At 46.0% G+C, this 18,656-nt stretch overlaps 9 protein-coding genes across 9 annotated transcripts; 6 read left to right on the plus strand and 3 right to left on the minus strand.

Annotated features, from left to right (window-relative positions):
- The first annotated feature begins 23 nt into the window (after positions 1–23).
- On the plus strand, positions 24–3,800 carry C8R40DRAFT_1081839 (Rec8 like protein-domain-containing protein). The gene is made up of 18 exons (XM_046227161.1): positions 24–160; positions 228–365; positions 428–583; positions 642–652; positions 709–829; positions 888–957; positions 1,013–1,040; positions 1,094–1,460; positions 1,510–1,693; positions 1,751–2,002; positions 2,058–2,178; positions 2,232–2,321; positions 2,374–2,508; positions 2,562–2,629; positions 2,685–3,033; positions 3,087–3,216; positions 3,270–3,391; positions 3,454–3,800. The coding sequence occupies exons 2-18, from the start codon at positions 310–312 to the stop codon at positions 3,531–3,533; spliced, it is 2,340 nt and encodes a 779-aa protein (XP_046091871.1). The 5' UTR covers positions 24–160; positions 228–309; the 3' UTR covers positions 3,534–3,800.
- Positions 3,801–4,042: 242 nt separating this feature from the next.
- C8R40DRAFT_1034091 (NUDIX hydrolase domain-like protein) lies at positions 4,043–4,962 on the plus strand (the record flags this gene model as incomplete). Its single annotated transcript, XM_046223394.1, has 4 exons — positions 4,043–4,202; positions 4,252–4,587; positions 4,637–4,750; positions 4,808–4,962. The coding sequence occupies 4 exons, from the start codon at positions 4,043–4,045 to the stop codon at positions 4,960–4,962; spliced, it is 765 nt and encodes a 254-aa protein (XP_046091872.1).
- Positions 4,963–5,045: 83 nt separating this feature from the next.
- Positions 5,046–6,122, minus strand: C8R40DRAFT_281810 (uncharacterized protein). Its single transcript, XM_046234582.1, has 3 exons — positions 6,074–6,122; positions 5,781–6,016; positions 5,046–5,715 (listed from the first exon to the last, which is right to left on the minus strand). The coding sequence occupies exons 2-3, from the start codon at positions 6,009–6,011 to the stop codon at positions 5,218–5,220; spliced, it is 729 nt and encodes a 242-aa protein (XP_046091873.1). The 5' UTR covers positions 6,012–6,016; positions 6,074–6,122; the 3' UTR covers positions 5,046–5,217.
- A 254-nt stretch (positions 6,123–6,376) lies between these two features.
- C8R40DRAFT_1065735 (uncharacterized protein) lies at positions 6,377–6,967 on the plus strand (the record flags this gene model as incomplete). The annotated part of the gene is made up of 3 exons (XM_046225692.1): positions 6,377–6,414; positions 6,529–6,538; positions 6,587–6,967. 3 exons carry the CDS (start codon positions 6,377–6,379, stop codon positions 6,965–6,967), a joined length of 429 nt encoding a protein of 142 aa, XP_046091874.1.
- A 228-nt stretch (positions 6,968–7,195) lies between these two features.
- On the minus strand, positions 7,196–8,465 carry C8R40DRAFT_282055 (uncharacterized protein). The gene is made up of 5 exons (XM_046234583.1): positions 8,147–8,465; positions 8,050–8,095; positions 7,958–7,996; positions 7,677–7,905; positions 7,196–7,618 (listed from the first exon to the last, which is right to left on the minus strand). Exons 1-5 carry the CDS (start codon positions 8,335–8,337, stop codon positions 7,440–7,442), a joined length of 684 nt encoding a protein of 227 aa, XP_046091875.1. The 5' UTR covers positions 8,338–8,465; the 3' UTR covers positions 7,196–7,439.
- A 658-nt stretch (positions 8,466–9,123) lies between these two features.
- On the plus strand, positions 9,124–9,980 carry C8R40DRAFT_1081863 (uncharacterized protein). Its single transcript, XM_046227162.1, has 5 exons — positions 9,124–9,276; positions 9,330–9,349; positions 9,403–9,500; positions 9,558–9,577; positions 9,641–9,980. The coding sequence occupies exons 1-5, from the start codon at positions 9,222–9,224 to the stop codon at positions 9,859–9,861; spliced, it is 414 nt and encodes a 137-aa protein (XP_046091876.1). The 5' UTR covers positions 9,124–9,221; the 3' UTR covers positions 9,862–9,980.
- Positions 9,981–11,581, plus strand: C8R40DRAFT_1270235 (Isochorismatase hydrolase; the record flags this gene model as incomplete). The annotated part of the gene is made up of 5 exons (XM_046234035.1): positions 9,981–10,831; positions 10,900–11,127; positions 11,187–11,280; positions 11,342–11,464; positions 11,528–11,581. Exons 1-5 carry the CDS (start codon positions 10,365–10,367, stop codon positions 11,579–11,581), a joined length of 966 nt encoding a protein of 321 aa, XP_046091877.1. The 5' UTR covers positions 9,981–10,364.
- Positions 11,582–11,656: 75 nt separating this feature from the next.
- Positions 11,657–15,026, minus strand: C8R40DRAFT_1158200 (uncharacterized protein; the record flags this gene model as incomplete). Its single annotated transcript, XM_046229711.1, has 16 exons — positions 11,657–11,743; positions 11,804–11,893; positions 11,947–12,294; positions 12,354–12,584; positions 12,639–12,821; positions 12,879–12,974; positions 13,033–13,234; positions 13,289–13,364; positions 13,416–13,584; positions 13,645–13,746; positions 13,803–13,943; positions 13,995–14,160; positions 14,207–14,272; positions 14,326–14,531; positions 14,590–14,957; positions 15,005–15,026. The coding sequence occupies 16 exons, from the start codon at positions 15,024–15,026 to the stop codon at positions 11,657–11,659; spliced, it is 2,553 nt and encodes an 850-aa protein (XP_046091878.1).
- A 735-nt stretch (positions 15,027–15,761) lies between these two features.
- Positions 15,762–18,534, plus strand: C8R40DRAFT_1065740 (Metallo-dependent phosphatase-like protein; the record flags this gene model as incomplete). The annotated part of the gene is made up of 12 exons (XM_046225693.1): positions 15,762–15,773; positions 15,830–15,881; positions 15,959–16,054; positions 16,108–16,236; positions 16,288–16,371; positions 16,427–16,511; positions 16,873–17,021; positions 17,071–17,742; positions 17,793–18,218; positions 18,276–18,303; positions 18,361–18,453; positions 18,513–18,534. The coding sequence occupies 12 exons, from the start codon at positions 15,762–15,764 to the stop codon at positions 18,532–18,534; spliced, it is 1,848 nt and encodes a 615-aa protein (XP_046091879.1).
- Positions 18,535–18,656: the final 122 nt, after the last annotated feature.

The raw sequence follows: 18,656 nt of genomic DNA on the forward strand, positions 1-18,656 counted from the left end.
CTTTTGGACTCCGCAAATCAAACCTTATTTCAATCTTGCTAATTCGGTTCAGACTAATTCGCTGTCTTTCTCTCCTTTCCTTTCTGTTTCACTGACTTTCGCTCGACCAATCCAGGACTTCATCGATTCATCTGCTGTATACTTATTTGAACCACATCGCGTGAGTGCACAATGCTAGTAGATGATCGTGACAAAACGTACCATTAACATCAATCCTCTCCCGACAGATTCAAACTCTCTGCTCATATTTTAAAATTTTTATTATAATCGCACTTCATTGCGTCTGCTTCAAGTTTTCAGTATACCGATATGTTTTTCACTCCCGAGCTTCTCGCGCGGAGAGATAGTGGATTTGGCCTACTATGGTACATGTTTTCGTATGCGTCATCTATGCCAGGCTTTTCAAAGAATTGCTCCTATCATGCAGGCTCGCAGCTACTCTAGGCTCGAAATCTACTTTCAAAAAACTCCCTAAACGCTCCGTACTTACTGCCGATATCTCGCAACTGTGTGAACTCATTGCTCAACCAGAAGAACCGCTGGCATTGCGATTATCGAGTAATCTCATGGTCGGAGTGGCTCGGTGCGTATCCAAAAGCTTACTATTCTCCTATATGCTCTGAGTGTACACGGATGTTTAGAGTATATAAAGGTGATTGTCTTTGTTTCAAATTGGAGATGCATTTCGAAGCTGACGGTCTTCATCAGTCAAACAAGAATTATTTATGAACGATGTAACAAACTGTGTATCATCCTTGAAGAAAGTTGTACAAGACATTCATACCATCGCCGCCAAGGACGCGTCCCTTCAAATGCAACAACAGACTCGGTCAATATTTGCTTGTTCTTGAACCGAGAATGCGCCTATAACTGACTTAATTCCAAAGACCATCTGCTTTCACGATTGCTGCTGATCCGCAAGCTCTGTATTTTTTGGAATTTGATAATTTCGTTTCGGTGCGTTCCAATGTGATATCTGGCTCCAATTCCTGATTATATGCGTTTTTTACAGGATTGGGACGAGATTCTGAACTTGAATGGTAGCTATCCCTCTTCTTATTTTGAACTGTATGGACATATATTGTGCGCGTAGATAACAATGAGAGAAGGCAAGACGGCGATGATGAACAAGAATACAATCCCACCGGTTCCAAGAAAGCCAGAAAGAAGCATAATGTTGCGAAACCCCCGTCTCTGACCGAACAGGTTCGGGCAGACATGGTCACTCTCAGAGAGCACCACGACCACCTTCTCTCGAACTCCTTCGACCTTTCTTTCCAAGGAAGCCAACGAAGTGGTTTTGATATCTCTTCCTCTCAAGCTGAACCTGCTTTTGCTTTCGACGACAATGTATTTCTAGGAATCGACGACGGCCTGGGCATTGACCTTGGCTTAGGGGAGGATCTGGCAAGGGAACTTGGAGAAGGTTGGGGTGCCTCTCCTCTCAAGAACGCCGATAGGTAGATTACGATGAGCTTCCACAATGATTATTAATCTGAAGAATCCTAGCAGAAATCGTATGGACGTGGACGAGCAATCGCTTGATCCTATCCATTTCGAGAATCGAGAAACAGGCGTTGAATTTGATTTTATGCTAGGCGGAGATGAGTATGGCACTGGCGGGCAAGGTTTAGATGAACCATCAGCCAGTAGGGTCGCGTCTCTCGCACCTCATACGCCCGTACGAAGAAAGGCAGGGCTTTTCTGCCACAAGTCATATTTTGTTTTGCTAATTGTTATGTATATATAGGTCACAAAGGGAAAGGAAAACCCTGCACCGTCTTCACAACAATTACAAGCTCTTCCACCACCTGCAAGCCCTGCGAATTCATTCGCTCAACTGTTGCTTTCGCAGGATGATGGATTATTGCTAGAGCCAGCTCTGCTCGCAGATGTCACTTCTGGTCATAAAAACGTAGATAAACCTCCAAAGAAGAAAACACACAAACGAACCCGATTGTTGCTTGATGCTCGAACTGAACTTACTGACGACGAACTGAAGGTTGGTGGAGAAGCCTCTTATTTTTGCGCTGCTTCTGATGATCGAGTTGACACAGATTGCCCGTGCACAATATCTCTCTGACCAATACCTCCAGCGGCGCGAATTCATAAGCAAGAGACTAGAAAAGGACAGTGGAAGGGTGGTGGAAGACCTGATTTGGGGCGTCCCGAAAGGAAGTACGTATGCCATTTTACGATCTCGTGTCAAGATTCTGTAATTCTGTTTCCAGTCGAAGCCCCGGCTTTGATAGATTTCTGGCAACGAAACTTCAAAGTTCAAGTCGAAACCAGGACGGGTGTGATACACTTGGACATGTCGGGTGAGAACTTTCGGTTGCTGTGCTTCATGGCTCGTCTGACAATTCTCATTAGAGGAGGATGAACCTCCCACGAAACGTAGGAGGGTGGCTGCTGCACGGGACAGAGGATTCGAGGATTACATGCAGGTAGATGAAATGGAACAGCCTGAACTAAACATGGAGAACGAGGCAGAAATGGGTCGAGGAGGTACAACCTACATCAGTAACTTTTTCATCCCATCTAATGATTTTCTACATTAGACGAAGGGAATTTCTTTGAGACTGGGTGGAACGACATCGATGTTGAACCTCGATTACGTTCCTCTGAGGTAAAGCTTGTTGGGCTGTGCTCAAGATAAAACTGAATTGCGGGCTTTGTTGTAGGAACCAGGCCAAGCGCGTCAAATGTCGAAACCTCCCTCTGACATAGGAGCAAACTTCAGCTTTGATCTAGGATCTCTTGGCCGTCAGGAGGGATCGCAGAGGAGCTCTCTCTTTCCGTGGGATAATGCAGGGGCTGGACCATCCTCTAGTGTCGACGCGTTTGGGGGTGGAAGTGATAGGGTTAGTATCGATCGCGCCGAGATTAGAATCCGGGGAAGCTCTTTCAGTCGGCGTGAAAGTTCCCTTGTGCCCAGCCAAAATGGTAGCACAGGTATCCGAGGTATATCACCTGGAGATATCAGGATACGAGGATCCCAGGTCATCGGTGAAGACTTCGTCTTCAGTGGAGGTGAGTATTCGCGCCTGTCACCGTTTACCTGTTGTGCTGAATTACACTCACAGTGGAACCGGAAAACGCTCAGACGATGAATACACAGAATACGCAGACGATGAACACCAACACACAGATAGATTCTCAGAAGTCTGATTTGAACCTCATCACGCTCGAGCGCAATTCCTTCAATTTCCTAGAGTGAGGTTGAGACGATACAGCGCATAGATTGTCGTTGACGTGATTGCACCTAGGTATGCCAAGATGCAACAACAAGCGATGCCCACGGGAAGCGAAAACATTTCATTCGACGTTGTGGTTCCCCAGTTGACTAGTACACGACACGTAGCGGCTGCCGCTTTTTATCATTGCCTGGGTAAGATGATCGTCATGGGTTCTGAACCTCAGTGTTGACTGATGGCGGCTCATGCAATCTAGTTTTGGCGACCAAGGACCTCTTAAAGGTCCACCAAGCACAGCCCTATGGAGCGATATCACTTAAAGTCTTTGTTAATTGAGGTAGATGGACACTAGTGCGGAATTTCAGCTGTTGGTGGATGAGGTAGATGGACTTCAGAGACGAATGGCCCACCGTATATAGAGATTGCGCAGAATCATCGACAACAATTATGTGCAGCACTAGTTTGACCACCCTGGTCTTTAGATTTGAGGTTTGATAACTTGAAAAGGGATACATACAAAGCCGGGAGTAACGGAAACAACACACGCTAAGAGATAGTTATCGTGTCGAAAAGAGAGGAGCAGGACAGGAGTAAGAAGGCACAACATGTAAAAATATTGTGGGAATGAACTTTCTATTCTGATCAGCGACGAGTCAGGACAATGAAGAGGGATTTGGTTTCATTTCCACAAGAACGGCAGGCTTAGCCGCGTTGGCGATATATGTAAACCCTTCTCCGTTACCTCGCTCGCCAATCTGCAGCGATTATTTGTTCCGCTGATACGACCTCGTATCGTACCATTTCCCCCATCTTTTCTCCCACCTTCTCTCTTAGTGATTCGAACAATGTCTTCCCCAGCCGTTCTCGCTGCAAAAGCCGCTCTCACCAGTATCGACCTTTCCGGTTATGATCCCGTTCAGTCCAAGTTGATGGACGAAAGATGTATCTTGGTCGATGAGGATGACAATGCTCTTGGAGCTGTGGATAAGAAAACATGCAAGTCGTGTTCCTCCTCGCTTTCTTTTAAAGTTGTTACTGATTCTTTTCAACACAGGCCATCTAATGGAGAACATTAACAAAGGTCTCCTCCATCGCGCGTTTTCGGCTTTTGTGTTTCGGCCTTCAGATGGCAAGCTCCTTCTCCAAAAACGCGCTCCCGAAAAGATCACATTTCCGGATATGTGGACAAATTCCTGCTGCTCGCATCCGTTAGACGATTTTGAAGCAGAAAAGATCGAGAAAGATCAACTAGGTGTTCGGGTCGCTGCATCAAGGAAACTAGAACATGAACTTGGAATCCCACAGAGTCAAACCCCTGTAGACGAGTTCCAATACCTCACACGTATACACTACCTGGCTCCTTCGAATGGGATGTGGGGTGAGCATGAAGGTCAGTATTCCGTTCTAGATGAAGGATCGCAATTGATCAAAGATCTTAGTGGATTATATTCTTTTCATCACTGCCGATGTCACTGTTACACCCAACGAGAACGAAATATGCGACCATAAATATGTCGACAAGGCAGAATTACAGTCAATGTTCGAGGAGACAGGTACGAACTTGTTAAAGGGCGACGACTTCCAGCCATAGTTCTTATCTTCTTTAACAGGTAATTTGTTCACGCCTTGGTTCAAGCTCATCGCTCGTGACTTTCTCTTCGGATGGTGGGACGAACTCTTACTCCGTAAAGGTGCTGATGGCAAAGTCTCCGCCAAGAGTCTAGCAGGTATCGTAGATGGATCCAAAGTGGTGAAGATGGTGTAATGATTGGTACGCGTAAATTAACAATACATAGATGAATCACGAAATCAAGAAATTTTCGTTGAGAACAGTTTGATGATCGCTTATTAGACGGTAGTGCTCTCATCGTCAGTGCAGATCAAATATATATCATGATTTCCGGTGAGCATCCAACCTTGCAGGCAGGAGAAGTGATCAAAAGACTCGATTGGGTGTACAAAAGGAACACAGAACAGGAACACTTCAGTGTTAAAGCGCATTCCCAAGAACCATGGAACTTCAGGGGAGAATCTTCTGTCCGCCATCCTCGACGACATCTTCTTTCAGTAGTGGCTTGTATCCCAGTGCGAGCATGTTGTCTCGTACCTTTCCGACGACACTCCCATCAACATTCATCAGTGTTCCCCACACTCGCCTCTCCTGCGCAAATTTGTCTTTGAACTTAAACGTTCCTTTGCCCCTCCAAACCTGTTTCGGGGGTTCCAGATGAAGGGTCACATCAAATACGAAATCCCCATCTATATTGGGCTCTGAAGGGAAACCGTCGATTTGAAAGTCTGCCTCGCTCAATTTCCCAAGTTCTAGTTGATACTCTATCACTGGCAACAGAAATTCCATAGTTGCGACATTTTTGATGGTTTTGTCCGAATAGCTAGCTTTGTACCATTTCTTCTTCTCTCGCGGAGCTGTTCCCGGAAAATGAACCAAAGCTCGTGTCGCTTTTTGGTGCATTCCTGCTTGGGTCGAAGGAAGGGGATTGGGTGGTTGAGCGTTGACCTAGAATGGGTTATAATCGAATTCAATCTTGAATTGTAGGGAGAAAAGTCCAAATATGTACCCACCGAGGAAGGTGCGGGAATTACTGCTGCCAACACAGTTGATAAAAGGGCAAGGGTGAATATTAGGGAGGCGACATTTCTGAGGCGGTGAAAATACATTTTGGCAAGGTCTGTAGACGAATCATGAATGTGTACAAAGTGCGGGGTAGAAGTGTAGAAGAAGTCCCAGATACGAACTGTAAGGACAGAAGAAAACTTGGAATCCGACCAGCGGTTGATTTGCCTCTCCCTCATTCAGTCTTTTTATGGATGTGGGCCTGGTTGCTTTGGTTCCGCCTACAGGTCGCATTGCTCACCTTGCTTGCAATGGTCATTGAACCTCAAGCAAAATTTCCCTTCAAAGTTGTCTCTCTCCGTCCCGACGGCGAATCCCTTTTGCTCTATAAGGCAATCATGTGACCCTGTTCCGGTTGCAGCCCTTTCATCCAATGGTGGCTCAACAGCCTCTCTCACCATATCCCATCGTACCTAAGCTTTTCCGCTTGTTTACATGATTGTTCCTCATTTCAAATGGTTCCTCTCTGCTCTTGCTGTTTCTATCAGTTTCTATCCCACACCCTAGTAAACAAACTTTCCCAGTGCCACAAGTCTCCTGCACAATGTCTACTGAAACAAACGTCCACTATTTCTTATCTTTGTGAGCAAGGTGTATGTCCCCAATTAGGGTTCCGTAACTTATTCAAATTCAAGTTACAAATGTAACTAATTCATGTTACTAACATGTTACTTACATGTCATGTTGAGGGTGTAGGATTTTCAGTGTAACTAATTGTCACTAAGAAACACCTTGAAAACATCCTGTGGTTAAGTTTTCCAACCTCGACAAGACTTACTTGAAGAAGCTTCAGTTCGAGCCTTATCCCACATGTAATCTTGGTGACAATTCTGATGACAGCGAGGATAATGAAGAGGATGAAGAAGGACAGTCCGAAGGAGAGAAGGAGGCTCAGATGCCCAAGAAGCGAGGCTGTAAAAAGCGAGTCATTCTGTCTGCTTCGTGCATCATTGTTGATGAAAATGAGATCAACCTCGCATCTCCTGCTTTGCTGGCAATGATATCATCAGATGAGTTGCAGACTCTCTGTGATACCCCAGAGTCAGCCATGGCCTCCGGTTCTTCTCAACTACTGATCAGTGAAGAGGTGAACCAAAGGGATGTGCCAGTCAACTGGGAAAGCCTTGGAATATAAGTTACACTTAGTTACTTGAATTCTTCAAGTTACAAATAGTAACATCATATTAGTTACACTGTTTCTTACACTAATTAGTTACTGTTACTTACGCGTGTAACTAATGGATTCAGAACTTCAATGTTAGAAACAAATGTAAGTAATAGTTTGAGAATTAGTTACGGTACCCTATCCCCAATGGGGTATTCAGAAAGCACTAGAAAGTGCCTGAGATGACTACCCAAGATAACAACTGAAGACAGAGTTTGTTTTGCTAGATCCCTGACACAAAGCACAGCATGTGCTGGGAAGCTCTGCAGCCCTCTGCAGCAGCTGTCATCGAGCCATCGTAGATCAGTAGAAATGCGATGAAGAGAAAGCAATATGGTACATAAGGCTACACGAGAACTGGGCGTAATATAGAACAATACATAGAACACGTACGTCGACGATAGATAACCTCAAAGCAAACGGACACGATATATGGATCAAGTCAAGAAACCGGCGAGCTTTTGACTGATTTGAGCACCAACAATTCCTGCTTTGTCCCAATGCCGATCGCAGAGAGAGGACCCTTGCGAGCCATCGGTAAAGTAGCACACAACATATAACCGATATGTTTGAGAATCCGCAATATCTGGCAGTGAAACTGGTTACATGTAATTTCGTTGCCTGTATATCAAGCACATTGGAATGGATCACAACAGAGAAAATGACACGACCTCACCACCATAGATAGGTCTCCTCAACTCTACGATACGTAGATTGGTTTCTCCCAATCTACCAAACTCGTCTTTGGATATATGACCTGGAAGTGCACCCTGCAATCCAGTAGTCAAATCTCGCATGACATCCATAGGAGGATCTATCAGTGTAAAAGTACGGCCACCATTCGAGATTGTGGCGAGAAAGAATCGACAGATGGATAGCGAACTGGCGACAAAGTGCAAGCGAGGACTCTGCGAAATTTGATTAGCACAAGCGACGTTTTGAAGCACAAGAAAAGCGTACGGAGGTTCCAACGTCAAGGGTGGTGTTGTACGAGTATCCCTATACCGTAATGATGAGCAGCAGCACGAGCTGGGAGGAGACGTCTCACGAACCCGTTCCTCGAATAACGTGAAAAGCTTTACCAACATCCTCCATGCCCTGAAGAGCGGATCAAAGAAGTGAGGCGAAAGCATGGATGCAGCGACGTACCATTGTACATTTTCATCGCGAAGAGACCAAGGAGCATTCTTGAACCGCACCCTCCATTGAGTGTTTTGTAGCTCGTCCAGCTCCAAACCCCCTGGCCACATGCCAAATATTTCTTTCCTTATCTCATCCATGGCCTTGTGAGCTAGGTTTTCGATATGCAATTCGTTGGTGCCATGAAAGGACACGAACATGTACGCTGATCACGGGTCAATATCAGGACAACCAATGATGAAATGCGGGAAGAAATATGAAACGAGAAACGAACTGGATTCGTCTTCGGGGAGATGAAAGCCTTGATTGCTGAAAGGCGTGGTGTAATCAGCAGCGTTTGGCATGCCCATGTTCTGATAATCCCTTTTTGGATTGGACATCGCACGCTTTCTGTGAAGGGGAGCTGGCGAAGAAGGAGTAGGCATCTGGATGCTGTTACTTGGCTTCAATGCGGATTTTAGCGGATGACTCGTGTTTCTTGAGGGCATGGTAGTTCTTCGCCGGTGACTCGACCTATGGGCAGTGGGAGTGGGAGGTGGTGCACCGGATTGCATCTGCATTGGGGGAGGAAGGCCGGCGTTAGGTGCGTAAGGAGTCGAGCCCCATACTGGAGCCTGAGGCTGTGGTGTATACGGTGTGTATCCATTATAAGGGCCAGCGCCATCGTAAGGTTGACTGTAATAGTTTGATTGGGTAGGATACGAGCCATAGTACTGTTGCATGATTATTCAGGCGAGATTATGGATGTGAAAAGCCAAGGAACATGAGGCCCGGTTAAAATTCGGAATCTCCGAAAAGCGCGCAACGTGCAAACATTCCGTTTGTTTGGAATTCCCAGCTATCTTAATTGTATTTTTGAGAAGGAGAAAGTAATGATTTTTTGTTTTTTCTTGAGTTAGAGATAGTGCACTGCTTCGCGTTACGGGTGTGAAAATAGAGATGTTGAGCAAAACACGTCTCAAAAATCACTACCGCAATTGTATTACGTACATTATTTGTCGGCCCCTCAGTTAATAACTCCCTTTGTTTTCTTCACTCAAAATCCAGTCAAACTTTTTGACTTTATCCTCGTCACTGCCTCGTCATGTCGACATTTATGGCCTGGCTGCGCTCTCCAGCGAGTAGAGAATATCTGATGAGTATGTTTCCAAGTCGATAAATTAATCTATCTCATGAATACCGTCCTGTCTAGGTACTCATTTCTGGGGCCCTGTGAGTCGCATCCGCCATTTAGAATCGTGCATTTATTTAGAAAACCCAACCAGCTTGCAAACTGGGGCTTACCACTTGCTGCCCTTGCTGATTTGAAGAAAGACGAGGAGGTTATATCAGGCACTATGACTACTGCTTTGACCTGCTATTCGTGCGTTTACCCTGTTCTTTCTATAACTTCATCTGGGCTAATAATTTGAATATCTAGTCTGACATTCTCGCGCTTTGGTCTGCTCTCCTTCCATTTGGTTCCTTTCGAGCTCGGTAACTGACGAGATTTTATTCCCTCAGCATGGGTCGTCCAACCTCGGAATTATCTCCTCCTCGCTTGTCATATGACGAACGTCACAGCACAGTCGATACAGCTGTATCGCTTCAATGAGTACTGGAACCGAGGTGGAAGGGAGAGGAAATTGGGTCTCACAGGTGCCGCGCAGGATGCTGCTCAAGATGTCAAAACTTCCGTTGCGGAGACTGCCAACACTGTTAAAGACAAGACTCAGAAACCCTAAACTTCCTATTCATCTAATGATATGATATATTTATTGTTCTAGAATAATCTTCATATCCTTCTTTTGATGCGATAAACGGATTTGCGATGAAATTCACCGTCAATTAGCCTCTTCGCTGGAACTTGAAACCGCGATACATTCGAGGCAGAAAATCTGGGGCACCTTGAAGCTTCCTTCCTCCAATTCTTAAGTCACCCCTGCGCTGAACTTCCCGACATCAATGAACATTAATGCAATATTGAGTTGCTACAGTATCTCTGTCTGATTTTGAACTTCTGACATTGCGGCATGTGCATGATGTTGCGGCTTAAGTGATTCACTACTCTCCGTATGTCCTGCAGCTCTCACGTATGCGTATGACCTCCTTCCAAGTTTCCGCAGGAATATCTCATGGACAGAAATTCATAATCTGTGTCACACACTTATCTTCATCCTTTGTCTTTCCCACTAGACACATCTCAAGCTCAAGCTTGACACCACAATTTGTGTCGCTCGCGAAGTGAATGTCCGATACTACCCCGCAATACCACACACCGATACTTGGAATGACCTCTCGACCTCGTGTCCCACAACCCGTTGAATACGGTGACCCAACGTCGAACAATTTCTGGGTCGAGTATCCCCACGGGCTCGTTGACCTCTCTCGTTCTACGCATCTCAAAGACCTCAAGATTTCTGCGGAGAAGCAGCTCGACATCGACACCACCAAAGAGCCTGGCGCTCAAAACATCCTACTCGCAGGTTCCAATACCATTACACCGACTCTACTTCCCGGTCAACTTGATGTTCAAGTGACTGGCGAGAAGACTGTTCGTTTGGACACAGAGAAGACTGCAGTAGTAATTATTGATATGCAGAATTTCTTTCTGCACAAAGATATCCGGGATCATCCCAAGGGCTTGGCTTGTGTAGATCCGTTGATGAGGGTCGTACCGTTTTTCAGGGAGAAGAACATCAAGATTCTTTGGGTGTAGGTGCCTGAACAAACAACTCCCGTCTCTCAACTCATATTTTCATGTTGTATGTTTTCTCATGCAGCAACTGGGGTTTGACCGCCGCTGAGCTCAGTACCATTCCCCCGTCGCTCGTTCGAGGATTCGCGAAACATGGTTCTCCTCGAGGGGGAGGATTCGGATCGGAGCTTCCGGGAGACTTCGGAAAACTACTGATGAGGGGTGAGAGGAATTCCGAATTGTATGGTCCGTTGCAAGGACTGTATGAGAATGGGAGGGACAAGGGAACAGATTTTTGGATCCATAAAAACCGGTGAATGTCGACGCTATTTTGTCGGCTCTGAAAGTACGAACGTCCCCCTCCCATTTCAGGATAAGCGGCCTATGGGACCAAACGCTACTCGAAAACTTCCTCAAAGAGAATGGGCTGAAAACACTATTTTTCGCCGGGGTAAATGCAGACCAGGTGAAAAATCGCAATGCGCGTACTGCTTATGCTATGTACTGATGCATACATGTGTTATCAGTGTGTCTTGGGAACTCTTATTGATGCGTATTTCAGAGGATACGATTGCATACTACTCGAAGACGCCACTGCTACCACCTCCCCGGATGGTGCGTTCGAGGCTGTTATATATAATGCTGCGAATGTGAGTTGCCCATTTGAGTCGTTGCTTTGGAGGTTTACTGAACCATCACCACCGACTTCCTAGAGCTACGGGTTTGTCACTAATACGAAGGAAGTGCTCGATTCCAAAGATCTGTGAACAGTGTGGCCTACAAAGATACTGCACTCGAAGTTTCTCTCGTACGTAGGGTTACAGTTATGCCATGCAAGATCGTCACCAGAATCCGTCATCATCATCTCCACCCTTCTTCTTTTTACTGCTACCTGCCGCCAGTGCTTGTCGTTCGTACATCTCGGAAATCTGTGTCGAATAAATAACGTCAGAACCTGCGAATGGTGTTACGAAGCAACCCATATTCACCTGCTCCGGGCCGGTTGCGTCGTCTGCACCTTTATCATCGCGTATTCGAATGAAACGCGGGAACCTCAGAGAGATTCCTCTTTCATCAATCTAAGGAGGAAATGATGAGCTAGGAGAACAACCAGAATTATCAACCGCGTCACCAATCCTTGTGCGGCCGTGTAGATAGGACTGAGACTCAAGTCCGCCGTCAACACTTCCCAAACGACCTGAGGTTCAAACCATACGTCGGGCTTCGCGCCACCCGGCTTAACGTCACCTCGCATGGTATCCCGTTCAAGAGGGTTGAGGACGTCGTAGTGCGATTGCAGCATTTCTTCTGAGAATCCTGTACCGATCTTGCAAATGGTTTGATACTCCTCTGAATTGTCGTCGTAACAAGCGAGAAGAAACGCGCCGTAGACGTTGGTTCGTTTCCCTTTTCCATAATAGCCGCCAACGACGACAAGGTCCAATGAGTCGCCCACACCAGCCAGATAATCTTTCTTGAGCTGCAAGTAAACCAGAGTTGAGTGAATAGGATCTGGAAAATGTACACCGAGGGTAACACCTTCAGCCAGTTAACACTACGCCTACTAGGCTCGTAGTAACTTGCATCACTCTCCAGCATCTTCACCATAAGTCCTTCGCACCCATCTTTCACGCTCTCTTCAAGGAAGGATTGGATTTCATCGACAGTCTCTCCGTCTGAAGATTTGGCAAAATCGAATTCCCCGGGTACGACAGTAAAGTGATCGCGCAACAGTTTGCGACGTTCGTTAAGCGTTTTGTGAAGTAAAGGCTGCAGAGGTGAGTCAATAACGGTGACGGTGGGCCCCTATGTAGAGCTACTTGCCTCCCCATTGAGATACAGAAGGTCAAACGCGAACAAACATACTCGAACTTGGATGTCTTCGACTTTGACGTCTTTCCGCTTCCGCTTGCTGAGTTCTTGGAAGGGCATCAATTTGTTCGTTGAGCGATCGAATGCTACTGCTTCAGCATCAAGCACGAAAGATTTCGTGGATTCTCTGATGCACTTCAAGGAAGCAGGCGTCAAAGGTATACATGCGAACCTTCGACATCTTACACTTACTTTTGGCAGTTGTTCAACTAGATCAGGATACTTCTTGCTCATATCTTCTGAATTTCGGCTGAAGACGCTAACGGAGCCATCAGGTAGCTTATGTACCTATTGCGACGTTTTGAGATCAGAGAATATCAGCCAAAAAAAACAGACCAAGGCTCACTTGAGCACGTTCCCCGTCATATTTGTACTCACACGTGAACCGCTTCCCTTCAAACCTATCAAGAACCTCGCCGATAGCCTTGGTTGGTTTCGCCAACATAGGCTTCAGCGGAACGCCGGGAGTAAGTTTGCAGTGTTCGCGAATACCATTAATGCCATGTTTAAGTAACGCTGGAATGACCTCGTCGTAGCTAGGTAATTCACTATTCCATCTCATACATTTAGAATGTAAAAAATAGCCTGTGTATTACGCGTACCTGTACACGGACTTCATATTATTTGCGCCTTCCTCGAGCTTTGTGGCCAACTTTTCCGTGCTCCATTTTTTACCAGCTGTTATGATATTAATCTCTCAGTGTATAATGACGGCCTAATATAACACACCCTTTTCATGTTCTGCAAGTACTGCGGCATGGGCAAGCGCTACAAGGACAGATCGCTCGGCATTACCAATGCGAAGCTTGCCTTCCAGGCTACGAACTATGTATTTAGCCTCAAAGTCTTGACAAGCAGCTAAGAGTTTTGTGATAATTGAGACTTTTTTAGCTTGGGACTGGCCAACACACCACATCTCATTAGTGACAGTGATGAGGTCATCCCATAATCCACTCACAGAATGTCCAGAGCTAGAAGCAATTTCGCGTAGATTAGAGAAAACAAATGCGACTGTCAGTGGCTTTGGTTTGAACAAGGTCTTCTGACTATTCTTGGAGTTCTGGACACTGTAGTGTAAGCCTCTCGAAAATATCCCAAAGCGGACACGAAGCCGACCATCGCAACCAATCCCAAGTCGCCCTCCTTCTTCAAATCTGCCTTGATCATGGCGAGACTTCGACCAGTCGATTCGGATATAGCCTTGATGAGCAAGCTCTCGCCGATCCCAAGCTCTATTCCGATGTAGTCTGGACTCAACTAGAATTTGCTTTCAGATTCAATCAGTATATCAAAAACACGATCACGAACGCGATTAATGCATAAGTACACCGCTTGAAGGAGAGCTGTTGAGTCTTTCTTAGAGCTCCGTTGAATAACAAGAAGGAGAAATGATGTCAAGATTGCGGTTTTCTCTAACCGTTTGGTCGTTGCTTCGATCATAGAGAACGTTTTGGTAAGGGCGGCATACGGAATCCTTAAAACGCCATCAGAAACCAGCATAAGGCGAGCTAAATGCTTACGGTTCACCGACTTTCCATCCTCCTTTTATATCTACATCTTTGACTTTTGATAAAGCAGTCAACGCACTGTAAAGTCCGAATCATGCTCGAGTTAAGAAGGACCGAAGAAATAATGAAACCTCTTAGACGACGCGGCGGCAGCATCTTTCGCCTCAACCTCTTCCTCAAGTTCTTCATCAGGATCTTCTTCTGCACTGCTAACTCCTGCCTCTTCCACATGAACGCTCTCCTGCTCCGGTTTTGCTTTCGCTTTACCCTTACTTTTGGGCGACGGGGATAGAGGGAGGGATCTGGTTTTGGGAGACTTTGGTGATGACGCCACTAGCTTGCCGTAGCATTCAGTAGGGAATTGAGAAAAACAAAGAACTACAAGCACCTAACACCAGTGTAGTAGTATCTGCTTCATGGTCGTCATCAGAGTCGATAATTCTTCTCTTTTTCAACTTGAGTGAGCTAGCTAGCGTTGACACAGTCGATTCAAGCAGGTTTCCTAAACGAAGACGCGTGTTAAACATACCTGTCCCCCCGACGTGTTTACGCTTTGAGCTTTCGGGGTCCTGCATACTATCCCGACGCGTACTGCTACCTTCTCCTTCAGCTCCTATTAACAGATCATGCGTTGCATTCTCAACCGCTGAGCACTGTTCTTGTAACGACGCCTCCTTCTTAGCTGGCTTCTTCCACATCTCATGCAGGTTAGATTGTTGAGGAGGTGCAGGCTTGATCGACTTGGGCAATTCAAGGAACTTTCCTGAATCTGAGTGAGATTATGCTCCGAAAACTTAGCAAGAAACCAACCAAGGGTTTGCTGTCTTCCCATTCTACTAACACTGGGTCGAAAGACAATACAGGAGAACATGTGATAGCTGTGACGCCACGAGCTAGTTACAGACCTCAAACCCTAACCCAGTGAACTTCGCCACTCAGTTAGAATGTTGCAACGTTGAACTTCGAAAGACTTTTGAAGAGATGATCTGACCGCTGCCGAAGCCAAGAGCGGGAAACCAATTCGACAGCAAAGTTCTTCTTTGATACATAAATATTCCAGTACTTACCTATCTGTCTGACTCCTCATTGCAAGTTTTAGAACATCGTCTCATGAGGACGAATGCTAGCGGCAGACGGTCTTTCAGACCCTTCCACATTGAGCATCCTCTCAACAGTCTAGTTCCTTCTGTCACTATGTATTTCTCGGAGACTCCAAGTGGCCCCAAATTCTAAATCTAAAGCATCAAAGAGCTAGGCTCAATCAGTATGGAAGGCTTAGGGAGGCATCCACAACGATTGCGAAGATTCAAGATCAAAAGATATCAATGTACATTTGCTGGTGGGATGTCAGGCCGAGTCAGGTTTCACTCCGATTTGTACTCTAGAAAGACCACAGAAGACACCTCTGAGACACCTTGAAATCAAACTTTTTCCGTCAGTTAGCGCCCAAAACTGCTTTAGTCACATGTTATTAAGGCTGTATAGTTACATTGAATTCTTTCACACACTTGTTTCAGTCCCTCAAGACCTGTAAATTTGTACCCTCCAAGACCTTTTCGCGCGCAAGATGGCCGAACAAGTAGGATACCTCAGTATGATGGGGCAGAGACTGTGCTAACTGCTACCGAAACCTAGATCGAAAAAGCTTTCCAAAAACAGCCGCTTTTCCAGAACGCCAAAGTCAAGGGTCCGTCGTTAATCATTCGTGTTATGATATCTACAAGTCTTAATCTTTTGCGCCCGCTTTTGAATTCTGACTCACAGCCGGAAAGAAGGTCTCGACTAAGGACAGACGGTGGTACAAGGATGTCGGTTTGGGATTCAAAACTCCTGCAGAGGCAATCAATGGTACTTACATCGGTGCGTAAGACGTAATATCACACCCAAGAGTGAAGAAACTGATGTGTTATCAGACAAGAAATGTCCCTTCACTGGCGAAGTGTCCATCCGCGGTCGTATTCTTACTGGCAAGGTCGTGTCTACAAAAATGAACCGCACGCTTATCATCCGAAGAGATTATCTTCACTATATCCCCAAATACAGTGCGTGATCTTTCCTCGATGAAGTTCTATTTATTTACAATCATCGTGCAGACCGTTATGAGAAACGACACAAAAACTTGGCGGCTCACGTATCGCCTGCTTTCCGTGTTGAAGCGGGTGACACTGTCACAGTTGGTGCGTTGAAATCATGTTTCTTTGGTCTATTGCGTCTCATCAGCGTGTTCGACAGGTCAATGTCGGCCGCTGTCGAAAACTGTGCGGTTCAACGTCCTACGGGTATCTAAGAACAAGGCTGCTGCAAAGGCATTCGGAAAGTTCTAGGTCTTAGCGCATGTCTTCTATCTTCCCTTCGTACCTATGCTATGCACAACAATAAAATCTATGATGTTGAGCTGTGGCCAGCCTATGATATGTACTTTCGACAGCATTTTTTTACTTGGAGTGCCAAGGAAGTTTTGATCAAACATGAACAAATACAAAGGCGATTAGGCCGGTGACGATTGAGCTCAACTTGAGGAGAACACTAATCGTTGCTCTATCCATTCATCCTTCTTTCGACTTTCTCACCGCCTCCTTGCCTTTTGTTCTCTTTCCTGAACTTTCATCGTCGTCTTGACCGGTCGTTCACACTGGCTCCTACACTACTTTCAGTATTCACATCGCGGCTGTCTAAAGGGCGACCTTCGTCCCCCAGCCCGCAGCTTCCCCGTCCCAAACTGCTCAACAGTCGAGTAAGAAGTCAAAGAAAGCCTCCAAGGACAAGGAAAGTGAATCATCTCCGGATAACGTCTCGCTGGATACCTCTCCAGACGATTCATTAGAAAGTGATCCCAACCTGTTTGTATCTTTCAACCGACGCTCATGCTATTTCAGCTTCGGATCCCAAGCTTTCCAATGGAACTCCCGCAATAAATGTACCAGAACCCAGTCGCTCTTCGGCTCAACCATTGAACGGTGTCCATGGGTCCCCATATCCCAACCCCTCTTCAATCGACCCTTCGTCTCTGACTTCCGTATCGCCACAACCTTCACCAAAACCACTTCCAGCTCCGATTGATATTCCGGCCGCGCAGACCATACTCTCTAACGCGAATGCTAGTGCATTTAGCCCCGGATCTACTACCACTAGTACTGCTCAGGACATGAATGGAAAATTGAAACCCTTCGATGTCGATGACATGATACAACGCCTTCTGGATGTCGGCTACACGGGCAAAGTCAGCAAATCTCTGTGTTTGAAAAACACTGAGATTACTTCTATATGTCTCGCCGCTCGCGACGTCTTCCTTAGCCAGCCAACGTTAGTCGAACTCTCACCCCCTGTAAAGATTGTGGGAGACGTCCACGGTCAATATTCCGACCTCATTCGACTGTTTGAAATGTGTGGTTTTCCTCCTGCGGCCAATTATCTCTTCCTCGGCGACTACGTCGACCGCGGGAAACAGAGTCTTGAAACCATACTGCTTCTCCTATGCTACAAGATCAAATACCCCGAAAACTTCTTTCTCCTACGTGGAAATCACGAGTGCGCTAACGTTACTAGAGGTGCGCTCTATAGAACTTTTTCCTCACGATCTTCGTTGATTTTTCCATAGTGTATGGCTTCTACGACGAGTGCAAAAGACGATGCAATATTAAGACATGGAAGACTTTTATCGATGTGTTTAATTGCCTTCCAATCGCTGCAATAGTCGCTTCGAAGATATTCTGCGTTCACGGCGGGCTTTCTCCTTCCCTGCATTCAATGGAGGACATTAAGCGAATACAACGCCCCACTGACGTTCCCGATTACGGTCTGCTGAATGATCTGCTGTGGTCCGACCCTTCAGATACAGCGCTAGATTGGGAGGATAACGAGCGTGGCGTTAGTTATTGCTTTGGCAAAGGGATTATCAATGAATTTTTGGTTCGGTACGATATGGATCTCATCTGTCGGGCACATATGGTGGTAGAAGATGGATACGAATTCTGGAATGATCGAACACTTGTTACGGTTTTCAGTGCGCCGAATTATTGTGGAGGTGAGTATTTATTTTTTGATCCATCTTCACACATTCCTGATTTGCCCCTGTGTCTAGAATTCGACAATTACGGAGCTTGTATGAGGTTCGTAGATACTCTGGCGATCGCCATGCTGTTTCCATGGCTTACCCTCCTTCATAGTGTTTCCGAAGATCTGCTATGCGCATTTGAACTGCTCAAGCCCCTAGACGGTGCCGCGTTGCGGAAAGAAATGACGAAGGCCAAGCGAAAAAGGTACTTGTCATATTCTCGTCCATGATGATGATTTTTTAACCCATTGATTCCGTTCACAGTGTAATGAACACCGCTACATAATCGGCATTTCCATCTTTAATCTACGGGGTGTATACGAATATAGTATCGAGTAGCTTTATTCCTCCAGTCGAGGCTGAGATTGCGCGGCGGACTTTCTATATCCATGGTGGTGGTGGTGGTGC

Source organism: Lentinula edodes (assembly GCF_021015755.1).
Source record: "Lentinula edodes strain Le(Bin) 0899 ss11 chromosome Unknown C8R40scaffold_2, whole genome shotgun sequence".
In the NCBI taxonomy this organism is placed as follows: domain Eukaryota; kingdom Fungi; phylum Basidiomycota; class Agaricomycetes; order Agaricales; family Omphalotaceae; genus Lentinula; species Lentinula edodes.

What these genes read in the sequence shown, in the direction of transcription:
- C8R40DRAFT_1081863 (XM_046227162.1), top strand. Translation starts at nt 9,222, where the DNA reads ATGTCGACATTTATGGCCTGGCTGCGCTCTCCAGCGAGTAGAGAATAT. An exon ending in GTACTCATTTCTGGGGCCCT is followed by an intron (nt 9,350 to 9,402) that starts GTGAGTCGCATC and finishes AAACCCAACCAG; the next exon opens with CTTGCAAACTGGGGCTTACC. An exon ending in TCTGACATTCTCGCGCTTTG is followed by an intron (nt 9,578 to 9,640) that starts GTCTGCTCTCCT and finishes TTATTCCCTCAG; the next exon opens with CATGGGTCGTCCAACCTCGG.
- C8R40DRAFT_1081839 (XM_046227161.1), top strand. Translation starts at nt 310, where the DNA reads ATGTTTTTCACTCCCGAGCTTCTCGCGCGGAGAGATAGTGGATTTGGC. An exon ending in AGTGGATTTGGCCTACTATG is followed by an intron (nt 366 to 427) that starts GTACATGTTTTC and finishes CCTATCATGCAG; the next exon opens with GCTCGCAGCTACTCTAGGCT. An exon ending in TTACTGACGACGAACTGAAG is followed by an intron (nt 2,003 to 2,057) that starts GTTGGTGGAGAA and finishes GAGTTGACACAG; the next exon opens with ATTGCCCGTGCACAATATCT.
- C8R40DRAFT_282055 (XM_046234583.1), bottom strand. Translation starts at nt 8,337, where the DNA reads ATGTTCGTGTCCTTTCATGGCACCAACGAATTGCATATCGAAAACCTA. An exon ending in TCACGTTATTCGAGGAACGG is followed by an intron (nt 7,997 to 8,049) that starts GTTCGTGAGACG and finishes ATTACGGTATAG; the next exon opens with GGATACTCGTACAACACCAC. An exon ending in GTTGAGGAGACCTATCTATG is followed by an intron (nt 7,619 to 7,676) that starts GTGGTGAGGTCG and finishes CTTGATATACAG; the next exon opens with GCAACGAAATTACATGTAAC.
- C8R40DRAFT_281810 (XM_046234582.1), bottom strand. Translation starts at nt 6,011, where the DNA reads ATGAGGGAGAGGCAAATCAACCGCTGGTCGGATTCCAAGTTTTCTTCT. An exon ending in TAATTCCCGCACCTTCCTCG is followed by an intron (nt 5,716 to 5,780) that starts GTGGGTACATAT and finishes AACCCATTCTAG; the next exon opens with GTCAACGCTCAACCACCCAA.